The 14,166-nt window shown below is 40.3% G+C and overlaps 1 protein-coding gene across 1 annotated transcript; it reads left to right on the top strand.

Moving 5' to 3' along the window:
- The first annotated feature begins 1,761 nt into the window (after positions 1–1,761).
- Positions 1,762–13,722, top strand: TPRA1 (transmembrane protein adipocyte associated 1). Its single transcript, XM_075183639.1, has 10 exons — positions 1,762–1,975; positions 5,619–5,751; positions 6,777–6,863; positions 7,575–7,647; positions 8,329–8,408; positions 8,875–8,985; positions 10,112–10,172; positions 10,542–10,644; positions 11,569–11,649; positions 12,141–13,722. The coding sequence occupies exons 1-10, from the start codon at positions 1,809–1,811 to the stop codon at positions 12,370–12,372; spliced, it is 1,128 nt and encodes a 375-aa protein (XP_075039740.1). The 5' UTR covers positions 1,762–1,808; the 3' UTR covers positions 12,373–13,722.
- The last annotated feature ends 444 nt before the right edge of the window (positions 13,723–14,166 follow it).

Genomic DNA, 14,166 nt, shown 5'->3' on the forward strand with positions numbered 1-14,166 from the left:
TTATTATTGCGACATTGTTCAGTTCTTGTGTTACGTTTAGTCATATGTACAGAAATGCTCTGGGACTAAAAGTATTTCACTTTCAGTATGAATCAGGTTTGTCCTGCGCTGTCATATAGTGACTGCACTAACCACAGTGTGTATTATTAGAGCTCCAATTTATAACTTTATAACTTCCCACTACTGCTGCACAGGATTATATATTACTATTTTTTCCCTGTCCTCAAACTCTAGCTCACATTTGTGGGGTTTGTTCACTCATGATAGTATATGAAGTTACCAGCAACACCTCTCTATTTAAGATTTTATCTATTTAGCATTTGGAAGCTGTTAGTTATACTTGTTGTTATTGCACTGATATGTATAGAATTTGTTCTTTTTAGATTTTTGATAACCATAGCTTTAAATTAAATTGAATGAGTTTGTCATGTTGAGCGATTCAAATGCTGTCTGTTGTATTGATCGCACTTATTTTTAACTCAAATTTTAAAGTTTTTTTTTATTTTTCTTTGCACAGCAAGATATGAACTCCATTTATGATGTATAGTTGAGGTGCCTTGTCTATGTATTTTTCTGTATATAGATATTTATGTACAGTGAATCCCACATTAATGGAATTAACAAGATCTAGAATAGATCTGACTATAAAACAACCACTAAACTGAAGATACAAGTTGGTTTATATACAGACCAAATAACATTCACACACACCAGGAGATTATCAAATATTTGAGATAAAATTGTGGTTATGGGGAAAACCTTTTTCTACACACGCCAAACTTCTTGTCCAGCAATTTCAATGAAGGACACGGCAGATAGCTCTCTTTAGCCTGAAATGTCCGATAACATAGAACAAATGTTTGCACCTGGCTACACAGCAAATATTAATACAATGTGAAATATTTCAAGTTCTGTCAAGGTACGGAAGCTCTAAAGCTGGGTACACAGTTTTCATCCAATGATCGGCTAAATCAGCCGACATACGACCGCTCGTTCAAAAGTCAGGTCAGTGTGTGCAGTGACACAATGGTCGAAAGTCTGCCCAAATGGATGATTGTCGCCTTATTTGGTTGGTCGAACCGTTTAATATTTTGGTTCCAATCTCGTTTCCGTTGTGTGTGAGTATGAAATTACAGTCATTGCTCACGACAACATAGCTGTAAAAAGTCGCTAAAGGGACGTCCGCTCTTCCCTTTATGGTCCTAAACAACGCTAGTGTGTATGCAGTCCATGGACCGAGCGATCGGACCATTGATCGCATGTAAAATCGCTCTGCATAAATAGTTGGTTGAAATTTCAGTAGTGTGTACCCAGCTTAACATATATATCTGTGCACAGTATTAGGAATGTCTTTATCTACTGCAATTTGCATTTTAATTTTAGTAGTGTTTTATAAGATCTCTGCGCATGACAATGGCTAAACCTCAATGCAACAATTACCATGGGCCTTTTTAGGCTAGATGCTTGTATTTTTTGTGAAATGTTGGGTCTCTCAGCTGCAGATAGTTTTTTGTTTAAAATGTGACATGTGGAGGGTCCAGGTTGCAATATATTTAAATATTATGTAAGTGGCTGCAAACTGGAGTCAAAAAAATAACAAATGTTTGCAAAAAAAAAAAAAAGTTACTGAAACCGCAAAGCATTTATTTGCAGATAGCAGGCATCATTATTATTATATTTCTGTAATGTTTGTGGCATAGAGTTAGTTGTGCTTAAAAAGGGAATGGACAAGTTATGTTTTAGTTGCTGTCTCAGCAGGAAGTGAAGCTTGTGACTTTTCCTTGTGTCCTGCACAGATCGCTCACAGAATGACTGCTGGGACTCCGAACAGCTGGCTCTCCAATGTTACCTCCTCGCCCTTCACTACATCACAGACTACATCCATGTGGGCAACCACCGCAACGGGCAATGCCACCAACATCTCTGTGCCGCACATCTGCCTGATCATCCTTTACGAAGACATCGGGAGTTCCAAGTATGCGTTTCCCTCGCTGCGCATGAATGTGCCCGTGGCTAGAAGGGGTGGTGCTGATTTTCGGTTCTAAACCACTGAGGCAGTAGAATATTATAAGAATGAATAGCCTCACTCCCTATATCTGAATTCAGTAAATCTGAAAATAATGTAGGAATTAAGAAGGCAGAAAGACAAATTTGGAAGCCAGCTTGGACTTTTATGCGGACAAAAATAGGATATCTGTTAAGAGTGCCTGCCAATTTTGGGGGCGGCCATATTGTGAGCTGAGGCAATAATTACAACCTGTATAATCACCAGGGACGGTGCTGGTTCATTGTGAATGTGTTTACTTTCTATTGTGTTGATCATGGCATATTCATAATTTAATAATTTTGTGGGTACCAAGGATCCATCATATAAAATATTCACACACACACACACACACTCTATGTATACTGCAGAGGTGCGCGCTTGCCGTTTGGCTGCCGTGCGCTAAGTTTGAGCAGCGAACGGTCTTTTCCTGAACACACCGCACGGCGGAAGTTAAACTGTATTATTTGTCCGATATGAATAAGTACACCGCATTCGGTGGGGCAGCTGGGATACGAGTAAATGGCAAAAAGGTTGGATGACTTTGCTACTTATTGATGCTTTCCGCCGCACACTGGGCAGTATGCATGTCTCTGCTGCCCCCTACGCGTTCTCCCAACTCGCTCCAGCAGCGCCAGTTGGCGGCTAGAAGCGCATCCTGCGGGACCCAATCATATTTTTGAAAAAGGAGTTCCTTAACAGTAAAATCCGCGCTATAGCACTACGATCAACGTATGCCCCGTTCATAATATATCCATAAATAGATGAATTGAACAGTTTAAAGCCTGGTAACGATTCTATCATTTTAAATAGTTAATCTTTAATGTAGTATTTGAAATTTGTTCTTGATACTGATGTGGTAATAAAAGTTGACATTTATACGTAGTCCTCAACAAGAAGTATAAAGGCAAAGGTCGTTTATTGCCTGAATGTGTGACTGTTTTTATATGCAAAGAGTTACTTCTAAACGTGATGTAAACTTTCCCATGTCCTCTACTTTGTAATACCCCTGGGTCAGCTGATTTACCAATATATACAATTACATATCTCCCGAATCTATAAAATACACATTATACACTCGCTCAGAAAAACCCTCATTCTGAAAACTTTCTCATGGACTTCAGTTCCCTTATCTTAATGTAATAACTCGCGTTCTGCAGCGGAGTATGTTCAATAGTGCATTGGGTGTTCCACCTTCAGATGACTTTATTGGCTTGCCGATGCCACTTGTGCTAAATTCATGGCTTTTTTTTTACATAGTAACATAGTTGATCAGGTTCAAAAAAGACACCAGTCCTTCAAGTTCAACCTATTTTGGATCTCCTGCGATCCTGCACTTTTATTTGAAATTGATCCAGAGTAAGCAACCGCCAATCTGTTTCTATTGTGAAAATCCCCCCAGACTCAATATTGCAGTCCTATTTTTACCCTATATCCACTACTATCCTTCATTTTAATTAACGGTCGTATCCCTGGATACACCTTTCCGCTAAAAATTTGTCTAACCCTTTTTTAAACATATCTATTGAATCTGCCATCACAACCTTCCCTGGCAGTGAATTCCATATAGTGACTGCCCTTACTGTAAAGAACCCCTTCCTTTGCTGGTTGTGAAATTTCCTCTCCTCTAACCTTAGGGGGTGACTGCGTGTCCTGTGTATAGTCCTTGGGGTAAAAAGTTCCCATGAAAGTTCTCTGTATTGACCCTTAATGTATTTGTACATAGTAATCATATCTCCTCTTAGACGCTCTTTTCTAAAGTAAACATGCCTAAACTGGCTAACCTTTCCTCATAACTTAATGACTCCATACCCTTTATCAATTTTGTCGCCCTTCTCTGAACCCTTTCTGGTTCCAAATGATCTTTTTTTATAGAGTGGTGCCCAGAACTGTATGTTACTTTTTTATTTTATTTTTGGTTTAAAACTTTTTTTGTTTTTATTTTTTTTTTCTTTCTAGCTTTCCTTTGTGCCAAAATCTTCCATTTGTTAGCCTGCACTCCTTATTCATCCAGCGTGGGGGCTGCTGGTGAGATGATGGCAACCAGTCTCTGAGTGCCAACAGCTGGGTAGATGTGTAATAGTTTTACTATTACAGTAACTGAGAAGTGGTTCTTCCTGATAGTGTGCACTTTCTAACACTTCTCTAAAATGACTTATGTTACTTATTTTATTTTATTTTTGGTTTAAAACTTTGTTTTATTTTTTTATTTTTTTTTCCCAGCAAGAATATAACCAATAAAACATACACATCTGATACAGCCAAATAAACCATTAAATATAGGAGACCCTAGGGTTTGGAATGGGCACGGGGATTGTCCCGAACAGCTAATAAAATAAAATAGAAAAAAATGGGGAAGCATCGTCATTTTAAAACTAATAATATGACCCAAATATTGTTAGATTTAAAGGTTTTAATTTAAGGTTTGCAGAGTTATGTTGATTACATTATAGTTTAATGACTTTGTTGGGGTGACTTTCAGTAATGGACCCCTAAATATTTAAGATGGCGCAGATGTTTCTGGTTATATAGGGGTAAATAAATGTGTTTTTTATTTATTTCTTTCTTTTATTTATTTTTTTGACAGCTGGACATATAAAGGAGTCTTAAAAAATATTATGTTGTTGCTTGTGGACCTGGTATAAGTTGAATAAACCAGAAGATAGGGATAGAATGCGTAGATTAGTTATGAATTAGGAGATTTGATGTACTGATTTTGGGGATAGGTCTGAGGGTCAGCCTTAATATAGTATTACCTGTACAGTATTTAAAGTGTGTTTCAAGCAGCTTCAATCTATCCTGTAAATCTTCCTTAGGAAGGACAGTATCTATTAGAAATTAAAATAAAACTTGAGTTACTATGTAATCTAATATTGTTTGTGACATGTTTACACAGATTCGTTGGCATACTGATTTATTTTTTTAATTTTGTAAAGAAATTGAGACTCCTAAGTACTGGGTACATTCAGTCACACAAACTACATTTCTTTTTTTAAGAATGAAGCAAAGTTTTACATAAATCAGGTAGATATGTGAGAATCGGTGTTTGCCACTTTCTCGTCTATCTCTAATACTTTGTTGCAGCGTGATCTGTCCTCAGGATCAGCCTTTTGTAGTTGAATCTCTCTATCTATTTGTTCAGCTGCCTCGATGAATGAATTAAGGTTTTTTTTAATTCACTCCTTCATTTATTTTCAAGATCAGCCTTGCAGCCTCCTAGCCCCACAGTGTTTTTCAGAGGCCGTAAGTGTGTTTAGGAAGTTTATTGAAGCCTTGATAAATAACCGCAAATATAGTTGAGGTTTTGTCTTTATACATAGAGTTTGTATGTTCTCCCCGTATTTGCGTGGGTTTCCTCCGGGTGCTCCGGTTCCTCCCACACCCCAAAAACATACTAGTAGATTAATTGGCTGCTATCAAAATTGACCCGTGTGTGTGTGTGTGTGTTAGAGCATTTAGACTGTAAGCTCCAAAGGGGCAGGGACTGATGTGAGTGAGTTCTCTGTACAGCGCTGCGGAATCAGTGGCGCTATATAAATAAATGGTGATGATGATATATCTGTTCTCCTTTCAGGGTGAGGTATTGGGACCTCTTTCTCCTAATTCCCAATGTCCTTTTCTTTGCATTCCTGCTTTGGAAACTGCCATCAGCCAGAGCTAAAATCCGAGTCACCTCGAGTCCCATATTCACCACTTTCTACATCCTGGTGAGTTTTCCTCTAAATACACATTCATATATCTTACAATAACTGTAAACTCTGCAAAAGTAGTAAATCTGTACAAACATTCTGCTTTCGCCAGTTATTTCCAATGCAGCGTCTTATGATTTTATAAAGTAGATGTGTAGGATAGCGCCTGACCTCCGAGACGTCACTGGTTCATGGTGAATAATAGAATGTACGCTTATGGCTATTGGTCCAGCCCTCAAGATGTCTGCTTTAATCTAGTTCACCGATATTTTGAGATGTTTGTGCACGCACTAAACCCCAGATATTACAGGAAAGATTATCCCAGGTGTCTCCTACTACAATAGCATATAGTACAACAATAGATGCAAGTATTATAGTATAGTACCCCACTTATGAAAGACAGATCCCTTCCCAGAAGCCATATTACAGACATGGCTGCTTCTGATTGGTCCTCCTGCCACCTCCTCCCCCATGTGCATAGGCAAACCGAGGGAGGGGGGGGGGGGAGTTTTCTAGTGCCTGAAAACCCCCTCTAAGCCTTGGTCACTGTATAATTGAGGTGGCTGGACCCTGCCTCCGCTTCACACGGCTCTGCTTGAAAAGGGAGAGATGTGTGCACCTAACAGTAGTGCACGCAGCATTGCTCATGTATATAATGGGGATAGTAAGAGTTGAGAGCAGCCAAGCACTGTCTAAAATGATAGCCACGCCCCCATGCATGCTGGTCACGCCCACTGGCGGCGTGGTGTGGAAACCCCCCTCTACAAACCCTGCGTTTGCACCTGATACGTAACCATTTTAAAATTCCAAATGTAGATATTCACCCACAGTGATGGTAACACTGTTTCGCAGTTCCGCTTTAAAGATTCCTTCCCTATTAATTTGCAGTAATTACTCCCCTGTGCTCCCCTCAGGCATTGAAGGTGTTACATTGTGGAAGATTCTTTATAATGGACTGTAATACTTGAATATTCTGTAAAACGTGAGACTAACTATCGCTGTCTTAGTTTGTGTTAACCCTGTCTTTGCTGCCTTCTTTCTAGGTGTTTGTAGTAGCCCTGGTGGGCATCACTCGCGCTGTCGTGTCAATGACTGTGAGCTCGTCCAGCGTGGCTACGGTCACAGACAAGGTGAGACCCCATCCATGCTCAGAATGCACTTTTCAAGTTTCCACCTCTCTCTGCCTCCTGTAACAATATATTCATCTGCGAAAGTGACCTTTTCTGTGACTTGAGCCCTGATATGAAAAGATATCTGCACAACTCTCTCCTCGCTGTTCTATCTAATCTACGTTTCTGATGCCAACGAGAAGAGGAAGCGTATATTTATCTCTATGTCCCCAACACACCTCTCGTTCTGTTCACACATTTGCGTCAGCTAAGTGACAAGTCAGACTGAAGGGTTAACCGATGTCTACCGACCTTTCAGTATTGAGGAAACTAATCCCTAAACGACAGACGTACCTTTATTTGTAATAGTTGTTGTTCTGTCACTTTTTCTATGGACGTGGAAAGAGCCAGCATGCGTCTATGTGGATAAGCTACGAGAGAGGGAACTTCCTGTTGTACATAATAAGTATCTTACAAGTGGCTCATTATATAAGATGTCTTGGGCAACTTGACATCGTTACTATGATATTTCTTTATCAGACAAAAGTTGTGACAGTGGGAGGTATCCATTAAATGTTTTGCGTTGTTTTCTAACCTGTACTAGAAAGATGTGATGCTATGGCTACAGCATTTTTCTTCTGCGTGTTAGTGATTTCTGTAATTAGTGAAAGGTACAGATATGTGACTAAGGTATTGGGATACTAATAAGTATAATCTTCCTTTATCTCTCAGGTTCTATGGGAAATCACCAGATTCTTCCTGCTCGCCATAGAACTGAGTGTCATCATTCTGGGCCTGGCTTTTGGTAAGTGGGCGACACTCCCCCCAAGTTTTCGGTGGGTCTCATATTTTGAATAGTCAGTTCCGCTAGGGAAAGCTTCGGCCTACCTAGGATAGAAAAGGGGCCTTCTCGAGCCTCATCCTTGCCTTCTAAGGGGCCTTTTGGCTGTGGAGCTCCCAGATGGCAGGAAAAAACAATTGTGGGACTGGCCGGATATCGTCACGTTTTTGGACCCCAAACTTACACCGTGTGCAGTCATCCAATCTATAGCACTAGGGCCACGTTTGCAAATGCATTGGGAAGGTGACTGCTTCCTGCTTGTGTGTGTGCTGGATTTAATCCAGTTTTAGAAGTTTTCTACTTGCTTAGTCAAACTGGGCCATATGGCTAGACCGTTTCATTTGTAGACAGTATTACAATAAACACGCAGAAATCTACCATTGACCAGTTAATTTTGTTGATAAAAACAATTGCTTGATAGTGTTACAATGAAGCCCCCCCCCCCCCACTTCCACCACACTATGTGTGTGTATGTATGTATATAGATATATATATTTATTTCTTACAATGTATCTCCTAGCCTGAGCAGTATATGCATTTGCTGTGGCTGTATAATAAAGAGAACAGTTACAAGGATTTGCCCCAGAGCGTGTGCTTATAACACACCTGTCCCTCCCATGAGTCATCCTCGCTTCTATTTTACAGGTCACCTTGAAAGTAAATCCAGCGTGAAGAGGGTCCTAGCAATCACAGCAGTCCTGTCCCTCGGATATTCTGTGACGCAGGTGAATGTGCACTATGTACATTTATAAGTGATGTAGTTACATATAACGTTATCGTTCTGTCATTATACAAAGAGTCTATTGGAGGCCTCTAGTCAGTGTTTTTTTTTTTTTTTTTTTTTTTTTTTATTTAATCTGCTCTCAAGAAACAGGCCCCACCCACCAGTCACATGACTTCTTTCTAAATTGTTCCCTAAAGCAGGGTTTCCCAAACCCAGTCCTCAGGGCTCCCCAGCAGTGCAGGTTTTTCATATCTCCTTGTTGGAGCACAGGTGTATTCATTACTGACTGACACATTGTAACAGATCCACAGGTGGTCCTAATTATGTCACATGTGATCCAGAAAACCTGCACTGTTGGGGGAGCCCTGAGGACTGGGTTTGGGAAACCCTGTCCTAAAGTAATGCAAAGGTAAAAACACAGGTAGATGTACAGAATACCTGACTCCAGCTATGTGTTCTTGTTTTAGGGTACTCTGGAGATCCTGTACCCCGACTCTCACCTCTCAGCTGAGGACTTCAACATTTACGGACATGGTGGGAGACACTTCTGGCTTGCTAGCTCCTGCTTCTTCTTCCTGGTAAGCACCGTTTGTGTGGGGGGGGCGTTGGTTTTATTAGTGTGTAGGAATGTGGTTAGTTGGTTAGTACAGTGTGCGGGGATGTGGGCATAGGGCTGGCGTGTGTGTGTGTGTGCCATTGGCGTGTGGTGTTGGTATGGATTAGGACCGGAAGTGTGTGTTTGTAATCTTGATATCTGATAATTATACTAACAATCACAAAATACTAGCATAAAGAAAGAGTGATACTCAAAAACTATGTATAATTAAATGATTTAATAATTAATGATTAAAATACTTTGCTTCACTAAGTTGTTAGACAAACACATAATTCTCTGGATGTACAGCGTGGAGACCCCACATTCAACCAGCTGCCCTCAACTTGAATCATGCATCCTAGAATACTCTGATGGAGGTGATCTGGCACAGCCTTTCCATCTCACCAGCAAGATGGACAGAACAATGCAATCCTTATATAATCCTTTTCCTTACATTAAAGTGAATACTGATGCAATACGGCCCTTTGATGACGGTATCATTCGTTTGTCAGCTAAACAATTACATTTGTTTATTGCTTATAAACAAACATTACAAAGTAGACTTCATAATACACATATACTTATCTCTGTTGTAAAATCAACATTTTCTTGAGTTGATAAATAGCCATTGTCTGTCTGAGTTATAAATTACTTAGAGCTGAGTTTGCAGGACAAAGTTCACTGCACTAGTTTTAGGAAACACATGGTCATAAAAGACAAGTAAATAATGTGGAAAAAAAATCACAAACTTTGTATCTGTTCATAAAAAGACACAGAAAAATCAATGATAGGCTCCATCTTGTTTCATAGTAAAAAGAAAATGCCTTTATTACTATAGTATGGTAAGGGTTAGGACAGGGTGTAGTGTGTATTGGTGCATTGTATAGTGTGCAGGGGGTTGTATTGTGTGCAGGGGGTTGTATTGTGTGCAGGGGGTTGTAGTGTATGTTAAGGTTAGTGCATGAAATATTAATCATGTCAAGATGCTCATGATATTGCTTATTAATAAAACCTGCTGCAACATAACTGTACAGGTTCTGATGCAGCGTTCCCATATTTGTTTTGTTTAACCATATTTAACATTCCCTCCTGGTCTCTGTTGTCTGCAGGTTTATACACTTGTGTCTATACTTCCAAAAACCCCACTGAGAGATCGCATCTCGCTGCCATGTGAGTGTACCGTCATCATGTACCTGCCCCAATAATAAGATGTCCTGATATGGTCCCTGTGTCAGTGGTTCAGGCCTATATAATCCTTACATACCCAACAGTATTACGAGGCCTAGTGCGTATTCAGCGCTTACACGCAGGAGAAGCCTCCGGGCCGCTACTGAGATTAATGCCTGGGAACCTGTTACATCGGCACAGATCGGAGGCGGCTATGTTATTATTAATGTAATATTGTGACAAGCTTTGTTTCTGTATAATCTAATACTTCCCCTTCATTCTTAAAACACGTTCATCTTGAAACGAGTCGATGCATAAATGGTGGAGAGTTTAGCGTCTCATGTTATGCGGTTTATCTTGTCTTCCTTACAGCTAGGAAGAGTTTCTATATCTACGCTATAATCCTGGCAGTGCTGAATCTTTTACAAGGTATTGGAAGCGGATTATTGTGTGCAGATATCCATAAAGGACTGTGGTAAGTACCAGTCGCAATCTCACAAACCTACCCTATCCCAGGATGGGAAACGTCTTTATATATTTATAGATTTCTTTCTTTTTAAACATGGCGGGGTGCGGTAGTCAGTATCAGAAATATACAATGTAAACTGGATGCTTTACACTCTGTATTCTTATGTACTACATTCACCTGTCACACAGTCTTCCACTAATTATATTTATATTACAGTCACCCACTATCCTGTTGCAAAAAGCAACAAACCAATCAGATTGATGGAGAAAGGACACCTAGATCACAGTTGAAGGAACATATTATTCCAAAAATATAACTCTAGGGGGGGGGGGGGGCGGAATTCAATAAAAAAAAAATATATATATATATTTTTCCACCATGTTTAGGTGACGGCTTAAAGCGATTATACAGATTTTCGATGATCGTTCTTGTTTAGATTTGTGTATTTAATATATATTGTTTAAATAGTGCCACCGTACTATGCAGTGATAGAGAATATTACGCACACTAGGATACATTTATGTCAGCAGACAGTTAACCTACCAGTATGTTTTTAGCGTGTGAGAGTAAACTCGCGTAATCACGGGGAGAACATGCTAGCTGCACACCGAAAAGGCCCTGGTTGGATTTAAACCCATTACCTCAGCTTGGGGAGGCCGCAATGCTAACCAGTAAAAAAAATATTTAGGACAGGGAGTAAATGTATCAAGCTGAGAGTTTTCCGGCGGGTTTGAAAAACCAATCAGAATCTAGCTATCATTAATTTAGTACATTCTGCAAAATGACAGCTGGAATCTGGTTGCTACAGGCGACATCTCCACTTTTCAAACACGCCGTAAAACTCTCGGCTTGATACATTTACTCCCAGGTCTTGTTCTATTAAAAGCCATTTTAAGGGCTCTGTGATTCCCAACCTATCTTCTCCCACAGCTTGGTCGATGTCACAACATTTTTATACTTCAGCCTGTTTGCCCCGCTCATGTATGTGGCCTTCCTGAAAAGCTTCTTCGGGTGAGTACATAAAATGACGACGTTTTACGGCCATGTGGCGGAATAACTTTCTCTTTACGAGTGCCGCCCTCATGTCTGTTCTGAATTATGATTGTTGGATTGTACGGCACATAGTGTTTAAATACACTATTATTTTTGTATATAAATTGTGTCCCAGATGAGCACTGAGAAATTTAAGGGGAAAATCATATTGGCATGGCGAGCAGTCATGTGACATCTGTGTTGTGTGTGTGTTTGTCTTTTTTTTTTTTTTTTCCCCAGTTCTATTTGCATTTGTTAATGTTTGATTGGGCCTTTAGAATTAGGATTAAATCCAGCCAGAAGTGCGACATATTAGAGTGTCGTAGGGAGTGCATCCTTCCTCTCTCATTTTGCAACGCGCTTCGTCCAGGTGCAAATTTGCAACCTTTAGCTGGGTTTGCGCGTAACTAATTGAGGCCGACGTAGTCTGGTCCTGTTTTGTGTCCCTGACGTCTATCCGTTTGTTCTAGGTCTGAGCCCAAGATTCTCTTCTCCTACAAATCCCAAGTGGATGAACCGGACGATACAGATGTCCATCTCCCCCATCATTATGCTGTTGCAAGAAAAGAAGGAATAGACACGGAGATCTACTCCAACACGCAGATCGACACCACGGCTTACCTAGACGACGTCGCCTCCATGCCACACGTCGGGAGCATCAACAGCATTGACAGCGATCGATGGAAAGCTATCAACGCCTGAGTGTGAGCGGATCGGAAGGGTTACAGTAGACCGCACAGAGGTCCATTAACCAGTTTGTCTCTAGTTTCCCAAATCTTGGTATAAGAAAAAAAAAGAGGCCGATGTTCCTCAAATCGCTACGGAAAAGTATTTCTCTTTCTTTGGACAGTTCTCCAGAGATCTTCTCCAATGCTGCTATGACCTCCTTAGTTGGGGAGGAAAGTTTATGGGTTGGCGATTTGTATCTCATGCCACAAAAATGCCCTTCTTGGGGGGGAAAAGCCTAGATGAGAGGCCTGCATGCCACAGATCGCATATGTTGCTGCCACTCTAACTTACCCATATGTGAGCTGTCAGTGGGCGATGGGCACTCTGCTCTGTTTAGCGGGCTAACTGGAGCCTGGCATGTACCATGTGCCCATAGAGATTCATTCGTGACCGCAGATGGCTGCTGAATGCTTTTTTTCCATGCGTCTGTCGGTTGCCTCTGACAGTTTAGGGGTTTCCCTTTGCCAGATTCTACCTAGTACACCCAGCATTGCATGAACCTGCGAATCTGCTTTGTAGAAATGAATGCACTGACATCATAGCTGAATTAGTGGTGTGAGTGGGAATGCCTCTTCCGTGCTACAGAAGTTGGGAAAATTATTTTCAGGCTAAAATATATGGATACCGAATACCGTGCAAACCTAAATCATTGTTTATATAAGAGTTGTTAAATAGACAAGGCCCCTCGACTTGTCAGAACAGGAATATACATGACGTGCAGAAAACTTGTTTGCTTTGTGGCAACACTGGCTTGGTGTATCCTAGGCAACCATGCCACAGTCATGTTTACCTATTGCCTACAGACAGAGGCAGCCATTTTGTGGGTTGAAGGGATATTCAAGAGACGGCAACCTATCAATTCACTAGGAACTAGTGACATCGCCAAGGCACAACACACAACACACACTCCTAATTCCTAATGAATTCATAGACTGAATATTGGTTACACCCACAAAATGGCTGCCTCCGCAGTGTTCGGTTGACGGGTACACTAGTCTTACAGGTGATGGAAACCCCTGTTTTAAAAGAGCTGTAAACATCCTGCACCTGGGTAAAGCTAGTAACACTGTCCCTCTCAACATGCAGCTTAATGAGCAGATACGATATTTAGTCTATATATTGTGTAGAAAATTTATTTTTGACTTATTGAAGTAGCAATACTGCTGATTCGTTTCTTTTATTAAGTAATGTCATTTGTTTTAGGCATTTCTTTTATACCTTGCTTTATTGAAATCTAATTATGCATTTTGAAGTCTTAATCTGTGTATCACAGATTTTAATAGAATCCATAGTAGGCAATCTTACAGATGTCCAGCTGATGGGCTAGTTTGGTGTTTGTGTGTGGCCTTCTGCTTACCATAGTTCCTCCGCGCACACACACACCTTTTCATTACATCATTATTTTTTTTAACGGGGTCTGGCTTCAATCAAGATGGTATACAATATACAGACCTTCCCATCTAAGAGTTGTAGAGCGCTGATTGAGTAGAATATTTTATGTTGCTAATATTCATATTCTGTGCTTGATGTCATTCAGAAAGATTAAGGGGTAGATTTATCAAACAATCGGATTGTAGCGATCATGTTCTAGAACGTTGTAGATAAATGATGGTGAGAATCTGACTGGTTGCTATGGGAAATATCTACACTCTTTCTTTTGAGAAGGTTTGATAAATCTGGTATTAGGGTTAATAATTTGGAAAACGTTGCTGAACAGTATTACGAACTAGTACTCCTGCCTTGAAATGTACAATTTTGCAATTCTAT

Source organism: Mixophyes fleayi, chromosome 8 (assembly GCF_038048845.1).
Source record: "Mixophyes fleayi isolate aMixFle1 chromosome 8, aMixFle1.hap1, whole genome shotgun sequence".
NCBI lineage: Eukaryota > Metazoa > Chordata > Amphibia > Anura > Limnodynastidae > Mixophyes > Mixophyes fleayi.

What these genes read in the sequence shown, in the direction of transcription:
- TPRA1 (XM_075183639.1), top strand. Translation starts at nt 1,809, where the DNA reads ATGACTGCTGGGACTCCGAACAGCTGGCTCTCCAATGTTACCTCCTCG. An exon ending in GAAGACATCGGGAGTTCCAA is followed by an intron (nt 1,976 to 5,618) that starts GTATGCGTTTCC and finishes TTCTCCTTTCAG; the next exon opens with GGTGAGGTATTGGGACCTCT. An exon ending in CATTCTGGGCCTGGCTTTTG is followed by an intron (nt 7,648 to 8,328) that starts GTAAGTGGGCGA and finishes TCTATTTTACAG; the next exon opens with GTCACCTTGAAAGTAAATCC.